This window comes from Pituophis catenifer, unplaced genomic scaffold (assembly GCF_029215685.1).
Source record: "Pituophis catenifer annectens isolate HBS135680 unplaced genomic scaffold, rPitCat1.0.hap2 SCAF_7, whole genome shotgun sequence".
NCBI classification, from domain to species: Eukaryota; Metazoa; Chordata; class Lepidosauria; order Squamata; family Colubridae; genus Pituophis; species Pituophis catenifer.
In genome coordinates this window covers 80,991,853-81,016,431 of record NW_027256887.1, presented here as the reverse complement: position 1 = coordinate 81,016,431, position 24,579 = coordinate 80,991,853, and the positions used below count along the sequence as shown (strand labels likewise).

Genomic DNA, 24,579 nt, shown 5'->3' with positions numbered 1-24,579 from the left:
AGCTACTCTGGTGTGTCCCTTCAACTTCAGTGGATTCAGAGGAGACCATAACATGTACTGACTCTTTGCTGCTTAGACCGCGACTTTTGCCGTCTTCTCTTTCTCTCTGGAATTATCAATAGCACTGGCAGTAATCTGGCTTTGATCTCTCTGCCAATTCGTTGACTGCTCTTCAGTCTCTCTCTCTCTCACCACAGGTAACTTCTTTGCAATCTGACTTTGGACCGTACAAATATATCTTTGTCTCTTTCAATTTCTAGCTTCAAACACACAGTAAGACATTGCCCACAAATCTTCCTTTTCATTCCTGGCATTGCCTAGAGTGTAAGGGAATAAATAAGCTATATTTATTTCCCCTAAACTGAGTTCACTAGGACCATCTTTCCATTCTGAGATTAAAATATCCCTGTAGCATGAGGCGATAAATTGAAGCTTTAAGTATGTGTCATTCCTTTCATCAGATACAGATGAGACCGAAACACCAGCAGCAGTAAGTAATGCCTGATATATCTCCTGGCTCCAGAGATTAAGACAAGAGAACAGATCCCCTCCACCCCGCTTCCCCTTATTCCTAGTTGCTAAATCCAGTGGCAAATGGTTCACTGGAAATCTAAACCGGGGAAACAAAATAAACACATGATTTGATCTCTGACCACTCGTGTTCATGTCAGAAGTACCAAAGCTTTTTGTGATGATTCCCATGGATGCTTCCCCAAATGCCTCTCCAGAGGTTAATTCAGAGGAGGATGAGCCAGTCCCAGGCATGTCAGGAGGTGAGACGGCTGATGGCTCTCAGGCGGGGACTGTGAGTCTGAGTGAAGGGGAGTGTTCCCAGGGAGAGCGACCAGACAAGCAGTTGGCTGAGAGTGATTTGGCTGAAGGGCAGCTACAGCAGGACATCCCTGAAGCTTCGGGTAGGGAAAGCATGCAGCTATAGCTGGTAAGGGGATGCGGTGGCTCAGTGACTAAGATGCTGATCTTGTCAATCAAAAGGTCGGCAATTTAGCGGTTCAAATCCCTAGTGCCGCGTAATAGGGTGAGTTCCCGTTACTTGTCCCAGCTTCTGCCAACCTACCAGTTCGAAAGCACGTAAAAAATGCAAGTAGAAAAATAGAGACCCCCTTTGGTGGGAAGGTAACAGCGTTCCGTGTGCCTTTGGTGTTTAGTCATGCCAGCCACATGACCACGGAGACGCCTTTGGACAGCGCTGGCTCTTCGGCTTTGAAACAGAGATGAGCACCACCTCCTAGAGTCGGGAACGACTAGCACATATGTGCGAGGGGAACCTTTACCTTTATAGCTGTTTAGTGATGAGGAGGAGAACCTGTCTTCTGCACTGATCCAAGAAATGCAGGTCAGAGAAAAGGCAGGAGCAGCAAAGGTCAGCTTGATTACTCATGAGGAGGCAGCCTCATCACTCTTGTTGGGCTGCATTGGAAGCTGCCTATTTAGCACAGCAGACAGATGGAGACAATGCTGGGAACAATGTGTTCCTTTCCTAGCTGCGTGTTTCCTGGTCATCATGATTTCCTGCCTTGCTTTGGATTGACACTGTGCCTTGACTTTGGATTGTGGACTCTGGACTTTTCTTGCCTTGTGAATCCTCTTGTACTGTGAATTTAATTTGCCTGGTGGACTTATCTTGTTTGGAAACTTTCATGTGTCTTGTGGACTCATTGGGCCATTGCTCCATGGACTAGTGTTGGTTTGCTTTTGGCTGGACTCAGTTGGGATGGTTCTGGGGTTTTGGTGAAGGGAATTGTTGGGGGTATTAATAAATATTATAAAATCACTAAACCACCAACATGTGGTTGCTTGCACTTGACACTTTCAGGATAAGCAATCTTAGAAAAGGAGTAAGAAAATAGTAAGTGAAACAAATTAAAGGAGAACCAGTGTAGAAAATCCTGTTAAATCTAGTTTCTACCAACATCATTCATTATATTTCATATCTTTCTATCTTGGAAAAGTGTCCCTATTTCCACTGCATCTGCACATTGCTTTATGCATGATTGGTTATTCTTTAAATTTTTGGTCTTTCTTTTTGAGAATTACAATAAGCCCATCCAAGCTGTCCATCCAATTAATCCATTCACTCTTCCTTCATGGATTTGTTTTGTGATTTGCTCCTCATTAATCATCTCAATATCACCTCAATGTGCTTTTTTAAGATGTTCACCCACTTTCGTATTCAGTCCACATTCATTCAGAACTCATATGTTTTTGACTATATCCCTTGTTTTATCCAATACATTGTTCTCACTGTTCTCAGCTTTTGTTTCTTTTGACATAACCAACTCTCAATTCCTTATAACAAAGTAGGCAGAAGCAGAACCTTACAGTAGTGGCCAAAATTGTATAAACCTTTTGGGAAAAGTGTATTTTTGAGGTTTGATGGCTAATAACACCACTTTTTTGGGGGGAGTTTCAAGATAATCCTATTCCACTGCTGGAATGGCCTGGGAATAGCCCAGCCCTTAACCCAATTGAAAATCTATGGAGCCGACTAAAGAAACTTGTTAGTCAGAAGCAACCAGCAATAAAACCCAGTTAATGAAGCAATCATTCAATCTTGGTTTCACATTATAACAGCTGCAGAACTAAAAGACTTGGTTCACTCCATGGGAAGACACTGTAAGGCTGTAATTCATGCTAAAGGTTACCCAACTAAGTATTAATTGACGTGATAATTTTTGTATATCTTGTTTTTTCTACATGTTTCACTTGTCTACTTTATACTGTAACTGTTATTCTAATAGCAAATCTGTCATATAAGTTATTGCATTACATTCTTGATTAAATTATCTTTCCATTGATATATAATTTTATGGTACTACTCCCAAAGAAAGTGGTGTTATTAGCTATTTTTAGAAAATACACTTTTCCCAAAAGGTTTCCACCATTTTAGCTACTACTGTATAATACAGCCATTTTGCTTCTTTCAACAAATATTCAGCAGTCCATATGCTACCCATTACCTTACTACCAATGTTTGTACTTATTAAAATGCCTCCATCCATCTCCCCATCTTTAGCGCACATTCTACTAAATAGACACATCCATCTACCTTTCACCATTTCTGTACAACCTGTAATGATTTTCTTTCCCCTGAAAAAATACAACTATCTTGGTTTCTAAGACATTCATTTTCAGATCGCTATTCTTTGTTGCATCATACAATGGATCTAAAATTTGCAGAAAACCTTTTGGCTTCTCGCTCAACAACCTGACAACAGCAGCAACATTCATTTACATCCCAACTAACACAATGTGTGGATATAGTGGTGTAAGAGTTCAAGTGTTGGACTAGACTAGGGAGATCTGGTTTTAAGTCCAACCATTCTTGGTCCAGGAAACTCCTTTGTCCCAACTTACCTCACAAAGTTATTGTGGAGAAAAATTGGAGAAGGGAGTGCTAAATGTGCTGCTTTGAGCTTCTGGAGGAAAGGAAGGATATAAAAAACAACAATGAGTCATTATAAGCATTCGTTATATCCAGAAATATATTAAATGACATTCTTACTTCCTATCAAAGTCTTTACAGATTAAAGTGAATAAATTAATACATCAATAGGTATGTGCTAGTCGTTCCCGACTCTAGAGGGTGGTGCTCATCTCTGTTTCAAAGCCAAAGAGCCAGCGTTGTCCGAAGACGTCTCCGTGATCATATGGCCGGCATGACTAAATGCCAAAGGTGCACGGAACGCTGTTACCTTCCCACAAAAGGTTGTCCCTATTTTTCTACTTGCATTTTTTACGTGCTTTTGAACTGCTAGGTTGGTGGAAGCTGGGACAAGTAACGGGAGCTCACCCCGTTACACGGCACTAGGGATTCGAACTGCTGAACTGCCGACCTTTTGATTGACAAGCTCAGTGTCTTAGCCACTGAGCCACCGCATCCCTCAATACATCAATAGGATCATTATTAAATAAGACTTGGGTTTGGTTCTGACTTCACCCAAAGTTTTGAGGAAACAAACTTTGGCATTTATTCAAAGAGAGACTGTCAGCCTGGAAAAAACTAGCACAACCCAGTATTGAGACCACATCAATAGTGCTCACTTGTTTAATGCTGGGCCAAACTGCATGTTCTTGTTTCATTTTCCCTGTTGGTGATGATGACAAAATAGTCGCTCAATATGTTCATAATTCCCATCCCCAGGTAGCTCTTCTGAAGCTATATTCTTCTTCACAGATGTTTAGCGCTTTAAATGTTTGAAGCACCGCACATACACAGTCTACTTGAAATCTTTGTAACAATTTTGGAAAAGAGAAAAAGGAAGAGTGTGTGGGAGATGACCAGGCTGAGCCTGAAAGAAGGGTCAAATGTATCATCAGTCACAAGTCCCTTCGTGCCCACAAAAGATCTAAATCCAGCCCACATTGAATTCCTTTGACTCTTATCTACCAATTTGCTTTGACTATTAGTAGTTCAGATTCTTGTCGAGAGCTTAAGCTTGCAGTAAATCTTTATATCCATTTGAACTGCCTGGATCACCTGATTTCCCTGGCACTTGACAGGATGGTTGAAAACTATTATTAAGGGAAGAAGCCCCCTCCCTCCTGCAACTTTGGACTACATTCTACCATGTCAAGGCAATTTTGCATAGCAACCAACTTCACCTCTCTTTCTCTCACTGTTTCTGGAGGAAAGGATAGGGTGGGTGGGATAACCCCCCCCTCCATAAAATCATGATTCTGGCTCCGATGATATTGTTGGCTGTGATTACCATATTTTATTGATTTTATTGTAATTTCTTTGATTGCTGTGAACCAATCAGAGTCACGGGGAGTCACGTGGACTAAAGATTTAATTCCTAGTAATAAAACAATACTTTTAATATTCTTAAACAACAATCTCTATCCTGGAACTGCAGATAGGACCTGTTCTAGGTCCTTCAGAAGGACTTGATAAGGTAAAGGTAAAGGTTCCCCTCGCACATGTGTGCTAGTTGTTCCCGACTCTAGAGCGGGTGCTCATCTCCGTTTCAAAGCCAAAGAGCCAGCACTGTCCAAAGACATCTCTGTGGTCACATGGCCGGTATGACAAAACACCAAAGGCTCATGGAATGTTGTTACCTTCCCACCAAAGGTGGCCCCTATTTTTCTACTTGCATTTTTACATGTTTTCGAACTGCTAGGTTGGCAGAAGCTGGGAGAAATAACGGGAGCTCACCCCCTTATGTGGCACTAGGGATTTGAACTGCTGAACTGCCAACCTTTCTGATTGACAAGCTCAGCATCATAGCCACTGAGCCACCGCATCCCTTGATAGGTGGACAAAAATGCCAGATCCAGTCTAAACATCTGGCTGATTGTGACCAACTATAATAATTAGCCTTCTGAGGAAGATGGGCAGTTAAGAAGTGTGAAATGCAAACAAACAAACAAATAAATAAATTTCAGGCTTTCCTTAACTGACTTCCTTCAGCAAGGATTCTTGACTTTTCTAAATATTTCTATTTCTATTTCTAAATATTCAGGCCATGCTCTCCCCCTTTTCTTATAAGTGAAACAAACTGTAGAAGAACAAAAGTAGGGCCTTACTTATTGACTACATTAAATCAAGCTAAGAACCCTCAGTGAATAAATCAATAAAGGAAAGCTCTTAAAAACAATGAAGATGAAGGCTGAATATGGAAAAGAAACAATTGAAAACCGATTTGTTAATTGGAAGAACAAGGCAATGCATGGTCAATATTTGGAGGATATAGAAGGAAAAACCATTAAAAAACCCCACATCGAATTGGTTACAATCAAGAGAGTTAAGGAAAGAAATTAAAGGCTTTATTTTAGCGATTCAAGAACAAACTTGCCAACTGATTGCATAAAGACAAAAATTCAATACATAATGAACAACAGCAAATATCATCCTGAAAGGATGAAACGATTGACTAATTGATCAGTGGCTTCAATAAAACTTCACAAAATGACTACAAGGAGTGCCCTAATCAAGTTTCCAAAAGTCAGTCAGTCAGTCAGTCAGTCAGTCAATCAGTCAGTCAGTCAGTCAGTCAGTCAATCAATCAGTCAGTCAGGCAGGCAGTCGGTCGGTCGGTTGGTTGCTCAGTCAGTCAGTCAGTCAGTCAGTCAGTCAGTCAGTCAGTCAATCAGTCAATCAGTCAGACAGTCGGTTGGTCGGTCAGTCAGTTAGTCAATTAGTCAGTTAGTCAATCAATCCATCAATCAGCCAGCCAGCCAGCCAGTCAGTCAATCAGTTGGTCAGTCGGTCGGTCAGTCAGTTGGTCAATCAGTCAATCAGTCAATCAGTCGGTCAGTCAGTCAGTCAGACAGTCGGTCAGTCAGTGAGTCAATCAGTTGGTTGGTTGGTTGGTTGGTTGCTTGGTTGGTTGGTCAGTCAGTCAGTCCGTCTGTCAGTCGATCAATTTCTATAACCAAATTAGCCAATGCAAATTGTGCATTGGAAACTTTGCCAGAAGTTTGGGTTTGAAAATAATAAAAACTACTGGAAACATTAAGTTGAGAAGATTTTGGAAAATGAGCAGGTTAAGCTCTTATGGGACTTTAAGATCTAAACAGACAGGCATCTTGTTCATAACATGCTTGATATAAACAGTTATTAAAAAGAAGAAACTCCGGTTCACTGATGTTGCTGTACCAGATGATGCTAGGATTGAGGAAAAACAATTGAAAAAAAATTAAACAAAATATCGGGAGTTGGAGATTGAAGCTGAACACTTATAGAAAAAAGAAATCTATTTTTATACCAATCATGGCTGAAGCTTTCAGAGCAATACCTAAGGGATGCCCTCAATATCTCGAAATATTGAATTTATCAGACCAGAACACACCAATTTTATTTAACAAAAACCCAACCTGTTTTGCATTGCCTATAATCTTAGACACCACATTAATCATTCTCAGCTCCTTGGTTAGGACTTGAATTATTAAGTTTCCACCCATTTTATGGTGTGAATCTAGCTATAGACTACCCATAGATAATAAAATAACCACACTCTTTTATAAAGAGGAAATGTTGGTAAGATCCTATGGTACCTTGGTTTTAGAAAGGCAGACGGAATATTAAAAGCAAAGAGATACAATGAGGAGAGTGTTAGACTCTCTGCCGTGCAGCTCCAAAATAAATTATGCAAAGCTTTCTTTTCACATTTTTTCCTCCAAAGGAGCTGCTGAGCCAAAAGTCAAATAACTGGGCTTGTGAAGCCCATTGGAAGGCCTATGGTGTCATAAGGCTAAAAGGAGCTCAACACAAAGATCAGATTGATGCCATGCTTCTGTGTGGAAGGGATCTTAGGCCTTCAATAGGTCACCCGAAAATAGTTTCTCAAAGTTTGGAGTTTTCAAAAGTTTTCATTTTGCCGAGAGAAGAATTAGAAGCTTAAAAGCTTTCCCACTATCCTATAACTGGACACTTCATCCAACAAAAAGTATCTTTAATACTTTTATTATTTATTTGTCCCTATTTTAATTGGTTTTGATTAGGATTTTCTTTTATTATTGTGTGTTTTTTAACTTGTGTTCGCCGCCCTGAGTCCTTTGGGAGAAGGGCGGCATATAAATATTTGTAAATAAATAAATAAATAAATAAATAATACAGATCCTGTAAAATAAGCTGGGTGCCAACCCATTGAGGTAGACCAGATTTGAACACTGAAGTCACAAGTACTAAAGTAAATGTAAGTATAACTTTATTGCTTAGCGCATTGTAAGCCGCCCTGAGTCTCCGGAGAAGGGCGGCATATAAATCAAATTAAAAAAAAATTGTCATTGTATGTATATACACAATATACCTATACAACGAAATTCACTTAACACCCAAAGACCAGGTCCAACACACATAACAATCCCCAAAAAAACTCCCACCCACCACAAATTCCCCACCCCTGAACCACCCAAACATCCACACAACAGACCAAGTAATGCTGTCTAACAGCTCACTGATGGTGGCCCTTTAGTTCATTGTTGAGTGCAATTATAGCTGGGATAAAAACTATTCAGAAAATATGTGGTCCGAGTTTTAATTGTTCTCTATCTTCTGCCAGAAGACAACAGTCCAAAAAGATTGTAAGCAGGATGGGAAGAGTCTCTGCGAATGTTATGCAACTTCCTCAAACAGCGAGATGCGAAGATGTCATCCAGGGCTGGTAGCTGGAGTCCGATGATATTCTGGGCCGTTTTAATAATTCTCTGTAGAGCTTTTATGTCCGCTGCAGAGCTGCTCCCATACCATGCAAGAATGCCGTATGTCAGGACACTCTCAATGGTGATGCGATAGTAGGACAGAAGTAGATGCTGAGATAGATTTATCTTCCTGAGCATTCTCAGGAAGTACAGCCTCTTCTGTGCCTTCTTCACAGGCATGTTAGCATTCATAGTCCATGAGAGGTCCTCCAAGACATAAATGCCCAGAAATTACCTTTATTACAGAATTACACTGACTTAATCTTGCAACTCTGAAGGTGCCTCCTGTCATCCTGGCTGTTATCCTAAAGAGGATGGGGGGGGGGTCAAGTCTGAGTCGTTTTTTTCAAATTACAGGTAGTCCTCGATTTACACCAGTTCATTTAGTGATGGTTCGGAGTTATAACGGCACTGAAAAAATGGCACAACCATTTTCCACACTTATGCAACCATTGCAGCGTCTCCATGGTCATGTGATCAAAATTCAGCCACTTGGCGACTGACTCATGTTTATGACGGTTACAGAGTTCCATGGTCATGTGATCACTTTTTGGGACCTTCTGACAAGCAAGGCCATTGGGGAAGCCAGATTCAATGAACGACTATGCTGCTAACTTAACAACTGCAGTGATTCAAGTGGACAACTGTGGCAAGAAAGGTCGTAAAATGGGGCAAAACAACAACTGTCTCACTTAGCAACAGGGATTCTGGGCTCAATTGTGGTCGTAAATTGAGGACTACCTGTACATTTCTCCCTAGGACAGTGATGGCTAACCTTTTTGCCATTGTGTGCTAAAAGCGAGGGGGGTCTCGTGCGTGTGTGCCCACACCCATAATTATATGTGCCCTGCCCCTGCGCATGCGTGTGCAAACTCCCCCCCCATGCTCCCCCCGCTTTTTGCACGCAATGGCCTGGTAGGCCTGTTTTTTGCTCTCCCCAGGCTCCAGAGCCTCTCTAGCAGCCTGGGAAGGGCAAAAACGGCCTTCCCCACCCCCTTGGAGGCCCTCCGGAGGCCAGAAACGACCTGTTTCCCTATTTCTGGTGGGCCCAGAAGGCCGAAAATCAGCTGGCCAGCATGCACATGTGCGCCAGAGCTGAGCTCATGTGCCCACTAATATGGCTCCGTGTGCCACCTGTGGCACGCGTGCCATAGGTTCACCATCACGGCCCTAGGACTCAGGCCAGTACCTTGGCTACAGCTCTTCTTCCTCTTCCTGACGGTTATTCTCACAATCCATTACACCAGTATATTTTATTTTCTATGTCACTGAAATGACCTTTCACTGAGAGGCAAGTTGTAAATATTTGCTTAATAAACAAAGTTTTATCTCAGAAGGTTCTCCTGATAATACAAATCACTCCCTTGAGCAATCACAGAAAGTAAGGAAACATGTATACACAGAAGCACACGCACTTGCAGGCTGCAGATACACATAGACATTATTCAGCGCAACAACACCATTAACCATCTGCTTCAATGAAGCTACCAACATTTGGGAACAATTGTTTTAACACTGCTCTTGTCTGTGTTCGTGGAAGATTCAGTTGTGCTATCAAGGAAGAGTTGGCTGTGTGGAAATGCTCCCTAATATATCTTTAGCTTCCAGCATCACTGAATAGTCAGCCTCACAAATCAAACCATAGGTTCTAACCCAGGCGTACCTCTCTAATGATGGGTTAATTTTTCTAATTATGGATTAACTTAGCGGCAAAAGGAAACCAGGCCACCAAAGAACACAGCAGCTGACACCATCATCAAAACTGACACTAGCCAGAGCATAGAAAAACTCAAGTAGTTCAAGATCAGAAGATGTGGAGAATTGGACATGACTGAATGGATATTCCCTTCTTCTTCTTCTTCTTCTTCTTCTTCTTCTTCTTCTTCTTCTTCTTCTTCTTCTTCTTCTTCTTCTTCTTCTTCTTCTTCTTCTTCTTCTTCTTCTTCTCCTTCTTCTTCTCCTTCTCCTTCTCCTTCTCCTCTTTCTTCTTCTCCTCTTCCTCTTTCTTCTCTTCTTCTCTGCCTCCTCTTCTTCATCTTCTCCTCCCCCTCCTCCTCTCCTCTTCCTCTTCTCCTCCTCTTCTTCATCTTCTCCTTCTCCTCCACTTCTCCTCTTTTCTCCTCCTCCCTCCTCTTCCCCGTCCTCTTCTCCTCCTCCTCTTTTCTCCTCCTCCTCTTCTTCTTCTTCTTCTTTCCTCCTCCTCATCCTCTCTAGGTTTCTACTCAACCCATTTTTTGCATACAGCACAAAATAAAATGAAACTAGTTGCAGCTCCATATTTGTTCTATTTTACTCTGACTTCTGCCAGGGAAGGGGCTGGGATCCAGCTCTTGTTAATGAAAAAGAATAATGGAAGCCAAGAATGGTTCAGGATTTCGGGGCCCATGAAATCAGCCAGATGTCTCATCAGTGTACTGTATAAATAAATCCACAGCTCCAGGCGTTTCTATCTGCAGTTTCAGGATAAGAGCTACTGACCTACCTTTACAAGATTGTAGATAGAATTATCACAATCCTATTTGCCCTCGGTAGGATCCAAAGACTATTCAGCAGTTGTGCTTGGCATGGACCCTGCTCACAGCTTTTCGAATTCCATCTGATGACTGTAACAGTCTTTGCATGCTAGAAGTGCTACTTCAAAGAGTATGTTTTAATGCCAGTGTCTGCTGCTCTTCCAGTAAATGTGGGGATTCTTTAGTTTTGCAGCCAGTATCTCCCCAAAGCTTTTTTTTTTATCTGCTAAGCAGCTTATGGGTTTTAAATGGTATCTCAATCAGATTTAGTAAAATGGTGTGGTTTGGTTATTTGTAGTTGCTGTTGCGGTAATAATAACAATACAAACTTGGCACTTAACCCATCAGATTTAGCTGTGGTTGAACAGGGGACAGTGGGCATAATTGACATGGCAACACTGTGGGACAATAGAATTGTTCTTCTGACCCAGCCTTCGCAAGTAATGATAAGTTGCTTACTGGTGAGTAAAACAAAACCCTTTTCAAAACAGGGCAGGAACCAGTGGTGGGTTGCCTCCAGTTCGGACTGGTTCGCAAGAACTGATAGTAAAACCAGCGGGAGGCTCCTCCCACTGCCCCAGATGTCGTCATAGACGATCTGCGCATGTGCAGAAGCTAGGCGTGCGCGTAAGTGAAGCAAGCGCGCGTGATCCCGTTGCGAACCAGTAGTAAAGGTAAGTAGAACCCACCCCTGGCAGAAACAGTCTTTTATTCATGTGGCTAAACAAAACCCAAAAGTAATTAGTCCCAACAAACCTGGTTCTGGCCAAGGAATTTGAATTGCTTGCTGTAGACTCGAAAATGAAGAGTTGTCTGTGACAACCAGTCACCCCCAAACCCCTACTATTTATTTCCCAGGCAGGGAGAGACTGGCTAGCGTCCACGTCTGTTTTTCCCTGAGAGCCGGCTTATTGCTTTCCTTTGCTCTCCTCTCCTTTCCTCTCTATGCATACACGCATCTGGGATGGGCCCCATCTGTTCCTCCCCCTCACTCAGCTCAGGCCCTGAAGACAGCTGCCTCTCTACTTGGGGGAGGATGGAAAGCTTTTGTCAATGAAGCTGTTTTCTTATCAGAGCCTTCCAAAGGCTCCGAAGCTGTCCCAGGTTCCCCCTCAACCTCCTCCTCATCTGACTCTGCTGCTAGCTCTGCTGGCAGCCGAGGGGCCACAACAAGAATAGAATCCCTAGCCTTAGAGAAGATCACAAAGAATCAAGATCTGAAAATCGAAGTTGAAAAGATTATAGCAGAAACTGGTGGAACCATGGGGGTCCCAGCGGTTAACAGCATACTAGGTGCCATACCAAAAAAAAAAAAATCTTGGATGACATTTAGAAAACCTGCATATTGACAACATTTCCATCTCTCAAAAGACCACACTGCTTGGATCTGTACATATACTACATTGATTCATTATGACATCCTAGGTTCTTAGGAAGAACTTGATGTATATGAAGGCCAAGAAAAAGGAATTGGCAGTTGTGATTTTATGTTGTGCATATAATAATATCAAGATCTGCTTTGGCGGTCTATTCAGTTATCCAGTGTAGCTGTCTGGGCACTGAGTCAGATTAAAGTCCTACTCCAGCCAGGATTATGTCATACAGTAAAATTACAGTTATAAGGATGGCACAAATTCATACATTTATGGTGACCCCAAGCATATTCCTAGAAATGTGCTGTTGATGCAGCTCTTTGCAATCAAAAGTGATTCAGATAAGAGAAGTAGCACATCCTGGTTGCCATCAACATTGTAATACTGAGAAACTCTTTTTGGTGGATCCTTGATCATGCCAATCATTCCATGTATTTGTGTAGCTTCAGTGCTGAGGTGCATTTGCTTGAGTAATGGCGATTCTGGGCTGTTGTGTAACTGTGGCACCTTGTTCATGGCCTCAGTGAATGCTTATGGAGATTGCAAACATTTAGATAGGGCTGTGCTGAGATTTGTTTTGAAAATTTGCTTCCCCTGTGAAAGAAGCTTTTGTCTTCTGGCTTTCTCAGATGTTTGCAAATTTGTCTTTGGTGGTGTTTTTGAACTTCCTCAGTGATGATTGTAGGTGGTTCTGGATACCATGCTGATGTTCATTCACAGCTTCTTCTGCCTCAGAAGAATGCTTTTTAAGTGTTACGATGATTCCTTTATTTGGGATTACATGCATGTTGGGAAGATGGAGTCTACGGATTGAATGACTGTGTCTCTAACAATGAACAGCAGAATTTTCACAAACACGCTTTTTGTAATTTTATCACAAGAACATCACGTTCCACTCGTAAAATTTCTGTGAAAGCAACCTTCCCATCTGAAAGAAATGTTGAAAAGCAATTCTCAGTCATTAAATTAAATGAGAACAGTAGGAAAAAATAGGCTCAACATCTCAATTTTATACTATTTAAAATCAGACCCAAGTGGTGGCTGGATACATAGTCCCTCACACACATTATTTTTGATCTAAGGGTCATTGCTGTTTGGACACCCAACACACATTAAGAGTCTGCAGTTCAACAGCCGTTGTACTCACCACACTTGTGCCTGGCCATGCAGGGTATTATATGGACCAGTCAGTATTAACATGGGACTACAGATTTAAGATGGTTGGAGGTCTGATCAAACTGTAGTGAAACACCACTGAGAAATTCTATTTCTTCTGGGCAAGAAGGGAGGCAGAGAAAAGTTCTGAGGTGGGACAATCTCATTAGTTGTCCAAAAAATGAAATAAAAGAGAAAGAGAATACTCTCTCTAGGCCTGTGATGGCAAAACTATGGCACGTGTGCCACAGGTGGCACGCAAAGCCATATCAGTGGGCATGTGAGCTCAGCCAACTGATTTTCAGGCCTTCTGGGCCCACTGGAAGTAGGGAAACAGGCTGTTTCCGGCCTTCAGAGGGCCTCCGGGGGGTTGGGAAAGGCCGTTTTTGCCCTCCCCAGGTTCCTAGAAAGGCTCTGGAGGCTGGGGAAGAACAAAAAATGGGCCTTCTGGTCCCACCATGCCATTGCGCACCAGGAGTGGGGGAGAGCGGGGGGTCGCGCGCATGCGTGGGGCGGGGTGCATAGAATTATGGGTATGGGCGTGCATGTGCGTGACTCCCTCCCTCCCCCCCCGCTCCTGGCACACGATGGCAAAATGGTTAGTCATCACTGCTCTAGGCTATGAGAAACGTAACCATCAATTTTCAATGATAAAAAGTTATTTGGCGTTTCTTTACATGTAATTCTAGCCTGGCTAAAATATGACAGGTTCATTCTCTGATTCCTCCTAAATCCATAGTACATAAATCCACCGTCTACTTTGGGATGACGGTTATCATCTGTTGTGAAACTTGATTTTATTTCTCAGCTCACTGGCTGGCCTGCTGATTGAGAAGTGCTCTCTTGAGTTGGATGATGTTGGTCCAAATTGGACGTCAGTTTTTTTTTAATACAATAACTCAATACCTGAAAAAAACAGCTCAAGTTCAGAGAGCGAGAAGGAGGCAAATGCAACCTAAATGGATAGTGGCAATCTTTAAACAGAGGAAGAAATGCTTACCTTAGGAGAGGTGTCTACAGGGTGCTGTCAAATACCTAACATGACAGCTGTGACAGGGTGATCGATGATCCATTTGTTTTCTAAGTGCAACATACATAAAATCCAGATGGAGCTTTGATCGTAATATTGTAGCTGCCATTCTGATTTCTTTTTAACCATATTCTGTGGATACTCATGTAACCCAGAAAGTGTCTTTAGTGCTCTTTGGTGGCACCTGGCCCATTTCCTCTAAAAAGCCAAGAGAAGAGGTAAAGTATGACTCTAGAGATACCCAGTCATCCAGGTCGTGGTTGTCCCAAAAGTGCTTTTTCAAGAGGCAACTGGACTTTCTTGTTTTTCTTTGAAGACGTTTCGCTTCTCATCCAAGAAGCTTCTTCGGTTCTGACTGAATGGCGGAGAATGGAAGGATTTATATTTCTTGCAGTCATCTGGTCGTTAGCACTCTTTCTGAGAATCATTGAGGCCACTTGGAGGTTTATCTGTGTCCTTAGGGTACAGATTTAGAACACAGTCCTTTTAGCAATTCCAAGAAGTTCCACACCCATTTGCACTATTCAACGATTCTCAGAAAGAGTGCCAATGACCAGATGACTGCAAGAAATATAAATCCTTCCATTCTCTGCCATTCAGTCAGAACTGAAGAAGTTTCTTAGATGAGAAGCGAAACATCTTCAAGCAAAAACAAAGGAAGTCCAGTTGCCTATTGAAAAAGCATGTTTGAGGGAAGGTATGAGTTGGAAAGTGCATGGTTCATGGGTAGGCATTATTTGAAGGCTGAAGGGTTGGATTTCAACCTTCCCATATTTTGTGGGACCAGGGAGTACCCGACTTATAACCATGTGTTTAGTGACCAGTCAAAGTTACAATAGCAATGAGAAAAGTGACTTACAGTATGATCATTTTCCACACTTATGCAGCATCCCCATTATCACATGATCAAAATTCAGGGGCTTGGAAACGGGGATGTATTTATGACAGTTGGACTCTCCCAGGGTCATATGATCACTATTTGTAATCTTCCCAGCCTTCTGACAAGCAAAGTCAATGGGAGAAGCCAGATTCGCCTAACGTCCACCAGATTCACTTAGTAACTTCGGTGATTCATTTAACCACCAGGGCCAAAAAATGAGGCAAAATTCACTTCACAACTACCTTGCTTAGCAACAGGAATTTGGGGCTTACTTGTGGTCATATGATGAGGACTACCTGTAGTTGTATATCCTGAAATGATGGGCTCAAATATTTTTGGTCAATTGTATGGTCTAAGTGAGAGTTGGAATGAGGGTGAAAGGCCACTGAGAGATAAACTAGTCCAGTTCCCGTGTCTATGGAGATTCTCAGTCATCCAAGTCATGGTTGTCCCAAAGGTGCTTTTTCAAGAGTCAACTGGGCTTATATGTGGTGGACATGCATGGAAGCAAGGAGATTTTGGACTAAAATACATACGTGGTTAGAAAAAATGACAAAGAGACATATTGACCTTAAACCAGAAATATTTTTATTAGGAATCTTACCAGAGACATTTAATAAAGAATTACAATACTTAATTGTGAACATTTTAACAGCGGCCAGAATTGTATTTGCCAAAAATTGGAAAGGAGAGAAGATAACTACCGATGAAGAAATTATTATGAAAATGTTGGACTCTGCTGAAATGAGTAGATTGACATTTGAAATAAGAGAACAGGAAGATAAACAATACTATTTGATATGGGAGATATTTTATCAATGGTTTGATAAAAAAGTATGGAGATGAGATAGCATATATGAAATGTTTAAATATGTATTTTTAGTTTAAGTAAAGAATAATTGGAGAATTATTATTAGGAGATTTGGAGAATTGTAAGCACGAAATGATTTTAACCGATTGAGATGCTGTCTATAATCGTTTGTAAGGATGATATTTTTATGTTATTGTTGTTATGTTTTCTTTTTTTTTCTTTTTTTTATTTTTAATCTAAAATAAAACTTTTTCAAAAAAAAAAAAGTCAACTGGGCTTTCTGGTTTTTCTTTGAAGATGTTTTGCTTCTTACCCAAGAAGCTTCTTCAGCTCTGAAAGCTTCTTGGATGAGAAGCGAAACATCTTCAAAGAAAAACCAGAAAGTCCAGTTGACTCTTGAAAAAGCACCTTTGGGATAGTCCAGTTCCCATTGTTAACACTTAGCATTGGAGATGTTGCCGACCACCTAACATTTCCTGAGAGCTCTTCCCAAAGTATAAACATCAAAACCATAGAAGGGGAGAAAAAGGCTCAAATCAAACCTGTACATAGTTCGATATTGTGGAGATGAAAATTCTGCTTAACGTATAGAATATCGGACATAGAAGCTCTACAAGCTATTGAGAAGCTATCCTCATTCTGTCATGCTGCAAACTAAAAATATGTTAATGAATGTTTTTCCCTGCCAAATGTTCCCAGGCTATATATTTTTTCTCTCTGAAAGAATGAAGCTTGGATAACCCCTACTTTGTAGAAACAGGAGGAAAACTCGTATTATTACCCCCCCCATATGAAATGGAGACTTCCAGTACTTAAATACATGTACTTTGAAAAGTGTCTATGAAAGAGACCTAAAACAAGATCCACTCCTCTGCTTGCAACAGAATACCTTATGCCACCAGGCTTGAAATTTTGGGCTTAGACAACTTAGAACTACGCTACCTTTGGTCTGACCTAAGCGTAGTACATAAAATTATCTGCTACAATGTCTTACCTGTCAATGACTACTTCAATTTCAACTGCAACAATACACAAGCAAACAATAGATACAAACTTAAAGTGAACAGCTCCAAACTCGATTGCAGAAAATATGACTTCAGCAACAGAGTGGTCAATGCCTGGAATGCACTACCTGACTCTGTGGTTTCTTCCCCAAACCCCCAAAACTTTAACCTTAAACTGTCTACTGTTGACCTCACCCCATTCCTAAGAGGTCTGCAAGGGGCGTGCATAAGTGCACTAACATGCCTACTGTCCCTGTCCTAACATCCCCATTTATTCATATCCATTTCATGTATTCATAATCATGTTTATACTTATATCTGTTATCTTATACATGCTTGAATAAACAAACAAACAGATAAATAAAAGATGGATAGCTTGCAGATTGCAGGAAAGAAAGCTCAAGTCCGTATAGGTTGGAAACATGCAGAAGAGACCTTCATCCTGAAGTGGATAGACAACAGTTAGAATGATGATGATGATCATACATCATTTAATTTAGGGATAAGGATGGATATGATTGTCATAGTATTACTTTGTATACTATGACTTTAGTATACTAAAGTCATAGTATTGCTTACGGTTGCTGTTGCCTTAGTAACATAATTCCTTCACACTGATAGTCAACGGTACCCATGCCTTTCAATTAACAGCAGTTCCTTATTTTGGCATCTGTGTTAAAATGCAAAATGGTTCATTGAACAGTAATGGTTGGTGGGTGGATTTCTATCATTCAAAAGAAGAACTGTAAAGAATAAGAAGAAGAATTCTGTTTTTCTTCTTCTCTTACTTGTGTCTTTAACAGGACTATAAATAGGATTTACATCGGCCCCAGAAGCAAATAAAGACAGAGTAAAAAAATAAAATAAAAGAGAGGAGAGTTCTCTGGATTTGGTCATAGAGCTGAAGGAGCATTTAAAGCCACAAAGACCTATCCCTGCTCAGTGTAAGAATCCAGATTAAGTATTTTCAACAGACAGTCACTTTTCTGGATTCATTCCAAATTGTTAAAATATGGGTCCAGCACTGGACAGACTTCTTCAAATATAAATGGATCCAAGGCACAATAAATTGAGATTTTTAGTAGGCACCCAAACTTCCACCATTCTTATTAACATTTTTCATTAGTTACTTCTGAAACATAGTCTTTCATTTTGGCCTACCCTTCTTTTTTTTCTTGGGGAATTTGGCTCGCGATTTTCAGTTTTGGCTACAGATTACTGTAATTCACTTGCCTTCTAATAAAATTATATCTTTTGCAACAAATGGAGCCAAGGATCATCTCTGCTTAGGAGTTCAAGCCGAGGCAGGTCTGACACCTCCATTCTTACCTGTCCAAATGTTGAACTGTCTAAAGATGTATTAAATTGATTAAACTGATTGATTAAGCAATTGCAGAATCTCTGAAACATGTTGTGATTCCATACAGTATTTTTTACGATGCAATTTGTGTGACAAATGTTGTTGAGAATATCATCATACTGTGCTTCATTGAATTTTGTTAATGGCTTGGGCTTGTAATTATTTCATAGCCTGCAATTTGCCTTTCTGAGCCGTCATTCAGTCAGCTTATTAGGATATGATTTATACTAGAAACTTCATTAGAAGTGTTAATCACAGTGTCAAGACTGAAAATTAAAACATGCTCATCAAGATACAAATAATGGAATTTCCATTTTCCTTCTGCATTGAGATGCAAATTAACACGATGCTCAATTTCATTGCTGAAATCCTAAATCAGGTAAATAAACACACATACACACCACTTCTGTCTTGCATTAATAGGTAGAAGCTTCTGAAAGACCAACAAAAAGGTTGGAAATATGAACTAGGATATTGAATTTAGTAACTGGAACAGGAAAGTGTACAATGGGCCAGAATACACAATTGTAGTTGCTTAGTTAGAGAGTGCTGACTCATGCAAGAGGCAATCTATGTTATATTAGTATTTTCCCTCCTTTTTCTTCTGTGTGTTCTGTATACTGTATACTGATTAATTTTACCTCATGATAGTCCTGTGTTTATTACTAACTTCTGTTCTTCTTTCTAGATGATGACAAAGACTGCTGTAAGTTTGAACGTGTTATATATGTAGATGTCTACAAGTTTGTGTTAATGTCTCTGACTTCATCTGAACAACTGCTACGCCATTCCTTGACATGAACCTCAAAAACCTCTGGAATTTACCCCCCAAAAGGCCATCTTACCTCATTTCTTCAGTTTTTGAATAATATGAAATAATATGGAATCGTGACATCTCAGGCAATCTTAAGAAATCACAGAAGATTTTGGTGAGGCACACAGAACCATAAAAAATGACTAAGTCCTGGGCTAACCAACATTGAATTAAACCCACTTATACTATTTTGGAGGCCTTAAAGGTAAAGGTTCCCGTTGCACCTAGTCGTTCCCGACTCTAGGGGGTGGTGCTCATCTCCGTTTAAAAACCGAAGAGCCAGCGCTGTCTGAAGACATCTCCGTGGTCATGTGGCCGGCATGACTAAACGGCAAAGGCGCACGGAACGTTGTTACCTTCCCACCAAAGGTGGTCCCTATTTTTCTACTTGCCTTTTTTACGTGCTTTCAAACTGCTAGGTTGGCAGAAGCTGGGCCAAGTAACGGGAGCTCACCCCGTTACACGGCACTAGGGATTCGAACCGCTGAACTGCCGACCTTTTGATCGACAAGCTCAGCATCTTAGCCACTGAGCCACCGCATCCCATATTGGAGGAGGCCTTAGGCAAACTTATATCAGATATCAAATGTTTAGGAACTTGAACAATCTTCTGGCCTAATAGTAGAGTTTGTGAGAAGAAATTATGGATCCTGGTAGACCACAGATTAAGCGTGAGTGCTGCAGATGTCAAAAGAGTGAATGCAATCTTGAGATCAAAAATGTTTTTGACAATCTATGACAAATCATAGATTGTTAGGTTAGTCAGACTTCACCTGAAATACTGTTCCACTTATAGTCATCACAATAAAGATACTGGGTAACTGGGAAATATCGAGAAAAAAAGCAACATAGATGGTGATGTGCTAGGAGATTAAATTCTAAGAAGATTTAAAGAAACTAGGTAATTCTATGAAGAACAACTTAAAGGACTGGGCATGTTTTGCCTAAAAGAATAGAAGACTAAAAGGAGACATGAGAGCAGTCTTCATGCATTTGAAGAGGTGTTACAGGGAAGAGAGTGTGGATTTATTCTTCGTAGTTATTAAGGGGAGCCAATGGGTTGAAGACTCACGGAGAGAGGTCCAAACTCAAATAAGGAAGAACTTCTGCCCTGGACAGCAGGTTGGGCTAGAACAGGGACTTCCAGTGTCAGGGCCAGCGCCCACTAGTGGACCTTGAGCTTTTTGTAACAGGGCTGTGAAAATGGCGGGTGAGCGTGTGCATGAGCACAGACATTCTCACTTGTGTGAGCAGTGGGTGAGTGCGTGCATGCACGCTCCATTTGTGCGAGTGGCAGGTGGGTGTGCACCAGGGGTGAAATGCTCCCGGTTCGGACCTGGTAGCGATTGTGGCGGGTGTTTCGGAGAACCGGTAGCGATGGCGGTGCAAGGCTCCGCCCACCCGCCCGGGTGTAGTTACTTCCTGGTTTTAACCAGAAAGTAATGTGTTTTTTACCCTCTGTGCATGCGCAGAAGGTTTTGCGCATGCGCAGAGGGTCTGTGTGTGCTTGTGATGTGCGTGCACTTCCAAACTGGTAAGGAAGGTAAGTAGATTTCACCTCTGATGTGCACGCTGCTCCCGCAAATGGAGGTGCATGCAAGAGCTTTCCAACTGCTCGCCCAGAACCATCCCCTCTCTCCCCCCCCCGATCCGCAAAGTCAGAAAGGTTGGGGAACTCTGGACTAGAAGACCTCCAAGCTCCCTTCCAGCCCTTGTCGTCTACCATTCTATGGCAAATATGAATTTATGATTCGCTTATTTATTTATTTAGCGCATGGCTGATCACACACAATATTAAAACACTTCATTTTTACAGGTTAAAACAATTAAAACAATTAAAAAAAGCAGTAAGAAAACCTAAGAGGAAAACAGAAATAACATTTCAGAGTTTAATGTCGAGTTTGGAGATCCAGTCAGTAGCTGTCGTTGTTACGCAGAGGAAGTCCCTAAAATCTCCTGGATACCTTCTGTTAGAGCATTCCCTCACTATATGTTGGATAGTCTGTCGGGGGGGCCTGCAATCGCATTATGATTCGCTTAATGACAGTGACAAAAAAAAGGTAAAAAACGGGGCAATATTCACTTAATAACTGTCTTGCTTAGCAACAGACATTTTGGGCTCAATTGGGGTTGTAACTCGAGGACTACCTGTAAATCTTCATGCTGGTTATGTGGATGAGAGTTCAGAGCGTGAGAGCTGGTGTGTGATGTGGGAGAGCCTAGATTGGTGTTTCTACTTATTACCGTTTTCAGTGATGCCGAGAAGGCCGCGAGATCACACTGCCAGCTCTAATGAAAGATGAGCCATTTTGAAGTCCATCTCTTAATGGACTGTTTTCATTCGCTTTGCTTAAAGGACCTCATTTGCTTTCCTCCCTGTCCTGTTCCAATAAAGTTGCACTTTATGTCATGTCTTTTCGGTCATAAATCTGAAGGCAAAGGCTGCTTTTATTACTGACTCTTGCGAGGCTATTTAGGAGCCTTTCTTGGTTACAAAGTACGTGGGGTGGGTGGGAAATAGCCCATCGACGTACGCTTGCTTCAGAATCAATTTAATAGCCAAGCCTATCGTGGAAACATATCAACGACGCAGACATCTGCATCAGGGTTTTCCTCATGCCAACCCAACCTCCTAATTCAATTTCAAAACATTTTATCCCTGATCTTATTTCCTGGATGATGGCGGGGGTGGGTGGGTGGCGGAGTTACTTTCTCTGTACTCAGCTCTATGCGGTCATTGCTCCTTCCTATGATTAAAATGATCAAAATCTTACAGTAGCCCGAGATGATAAATTAAAGTCTCCAGTGTGCGCCATCCTTTCCTCAGGTACAGCCAAGTGTGAAAGTCCCTGCTGTGAGTATATTGCTCTTCAGAGATTAATAGATGCGAGCAGCCCTGTTTGCAACTGCTTTGCGAATATTGGATGGCCTCTTGTTTCGTTCTTTTGCTCTGCGTCCTTGGGAAGCATTCAACTCCCTTCCCCCTTAATGCGCTTATACTAGTCCAATATTCGGGCTTCACGTTGACAAAGGCAGGGATTCATTTAGGGGCTGCCCTCCTTCAATCTGATGAAATGGCATCTCATATCACAGCATTCTTCCCTTCCAAACATTTCCCCACCTATGGAAAATCTAGCAGGCCAGGAAGAAGGCTGGATAAGCAGTCTTCTGGATATAACTGCGTTTGTATAAATACTCCCAATATCACAATAATTTGTGATTATTCCCCACTGTGTATGTCTTCTCTTGTAACTTGAAATCAGGGGTGAAATTCACTTACCTTCCCTACCGGTTCGCAAATGTGCGCACACCAGTGGTGGATTCCTCCCGGTTCGGTCCGGTTCGGCCGAGCTGGAAGTGGTGACAATATGACGTCACCGAACCGGTTCTCCCCCCCCCCGCCCTCCCACCCCCCACCCCCCAACGTTATTCTTACCTTTTATTTGGTCCCACCCCCAATCTATTGCTGCCTCCTGAGTCCCAGCTGATGACTAGAGGGAAAAAAACTGTTTAAACTCTTGCCGAGGGGCTTCAAAGGGCCATCCTAGAGCTGATCAGTGTTAAAAGCAAACAAATGAGTCGGGTCGTAAATGCGAGGACTGGTCGTAAGTGCGAGGACCTTCCAGAAATGACTCTGACCAGCTAGCCACACCCACCTAGTCACATGACCTCCAAGCCACACCCACAAAATAAGCCACGCACACAAAACCGGTAGTAAAAAAATTTAGAACCCACCCCTGGCGCACACCACGCGCTCTCTCGCTTCGCTCTCACGGTCGTCCGTGCATGCGCAAAGCCTTCTGCGCATGCACAGAGGCTGAAATCGTCAGAAAAAAGGGACATCATGACATCTGCGTGGGTGGGCGGAGCCTCCCGCAGCTGCCGCTACCAGTTTACCCGAGCCGGATAGAACCGCCTGAATTTCACCCCTGCTTGAAATGGCTATGCTGAAGCCTCCCAATTCTGAAAATACAGAATTCTATAAATAAACATCTGTATGAAAATGTATATGGCTGGCCAACTCATTCACAGTGACTGTGGGCAGCATAAAAGAATTAAAAACCCAATACAAAACCCAATAAGCCCATCTCCCTGATGACAATGAAAGCAACCTCTTGTTGATTGTAAAAAGACTGTATTACTATTATTCTTCTCATCCTTCCTAGTACCTATCTCTTCCCACTTATGACTATAACCATGTTGCTTGTATCTTTACAATTCATATTATTTTATTTGTTTCCTAAAGGTAAAGGTTCCCCTCGCACATATGTGCTAGACGTTCCCGACTCTAGGGGGCGGTGCTCATCTCCATTTCAAAGCCGAAGAGCCAGTGCTGTCTGAAGACATCTCCATGGTCAGTGGCCGGCATGACTAAATGCCAAAGGCGCATGGAATGCTGGATGCGGTGGCTCAGTGGCTAAGACGCTGAGCTTGTCGATCAAAATGTTGGCAGTTCAGCAGTTCAAATACCTAGTGCTGCGTAATGGGGTGAGCTCCCATTACTTGTCCCAGCTTCTGCCAACCTAGCAGTTTGAAAGCACGTAAAAAATGCAAGTAGAAAAATAGGGACCACCTTTGGTGCGAAGGTAACAGCGTTCTGTGCGCCTTTGGCATTGAGTCATGCCAGCCACATGACCACGGAGACGTCTTCGGACAGCACTGGCTCTTCGGTTTTGAAACATATGAGCATTGCCCCCTAGAGTTGGGAACGACTAGCACATATGTGTGAGGGGAACCTTTACCTTTACCTTTATTTGTTTCCTAGTATGATTTGATTGCTTATTAGTAACCTATGACTATCACTAAGTGTTGTATCTTATGGTTCTTGATGAATGTATTTTATTTTTCTTTATGTACACTGACAGCATATGTACCAAAGACAAATTCCTTGTGTGTCCAAACACACTTGACCAATAAAGAACTTTATCCTACCCTACCCTACCCTACCCTACCCTACCCTACCCTACCCTACCCTACCCTACTCTATTCTATTCTATTTATGGGCTCCATAGCAGCTTGGGATCCCCAGGGCTGCTGGCAAAACCACATCTTCAGGGCCTTTCCAAAGACTGTCAGGATAAAGGGCACTTTTATTTCCACAGGGAGGGAGTCACTACTGAGATGGCTCTTGGTCCCACTAGCTGGGTCTCCTTAAGAGAGGGGACCTGTAACATATTCTGCCTCCTTCCTCTGGTGGGTCAGATGTACTTTGGAAAAGATGGTCCTTCAAGTAACGTGGCCAAGGGCCATGTAGGATGGATATAGTCATGTATGCATTTTCTTAATTCTGTACCCTAATGCAGTAACTACAAAAACTGAAGACATAACAGGTTTGGCATTACAAGTCCAAAATTTGTAACAAGACAATATAATTTTAAGGCTAATCAAAATGCTGCAAAAAAAAAAAAAAAAAGAACTGGAAAAGTATTTGGTTCTCCAAAATTTTTGATCAGACAAGAACAATAAAATTAATTCC

At 41.8% G+C, this 24,579-nt stretch overlaps 1 protein-coding gene across 1 annotated transcript in view; it reads left to right on the top strand.

Annotated features, from left to right (window-relative positions):
* The first annotated feature begins 664 nt into the window (after window positions 1-664).
* The window catches only part of LOC139319857 (1-phosphatidylinositol 4,5-bisphosphate phosphodiesterase zeta-1-like), a 195,660-nt gene continuing 171,745 nt past the window's right edge, over window positions 665-24,579 (top strand). Inside the window, exon 1 of the mRNA XM_070947906.1 lies at window positions 665-914. Within this exon, the coding sequence (XP_070804007.1) occupies window positions 665-914 (250 nt within the window). The remainder of the gene's footprint in view (window positions 915-24,579) is intronic.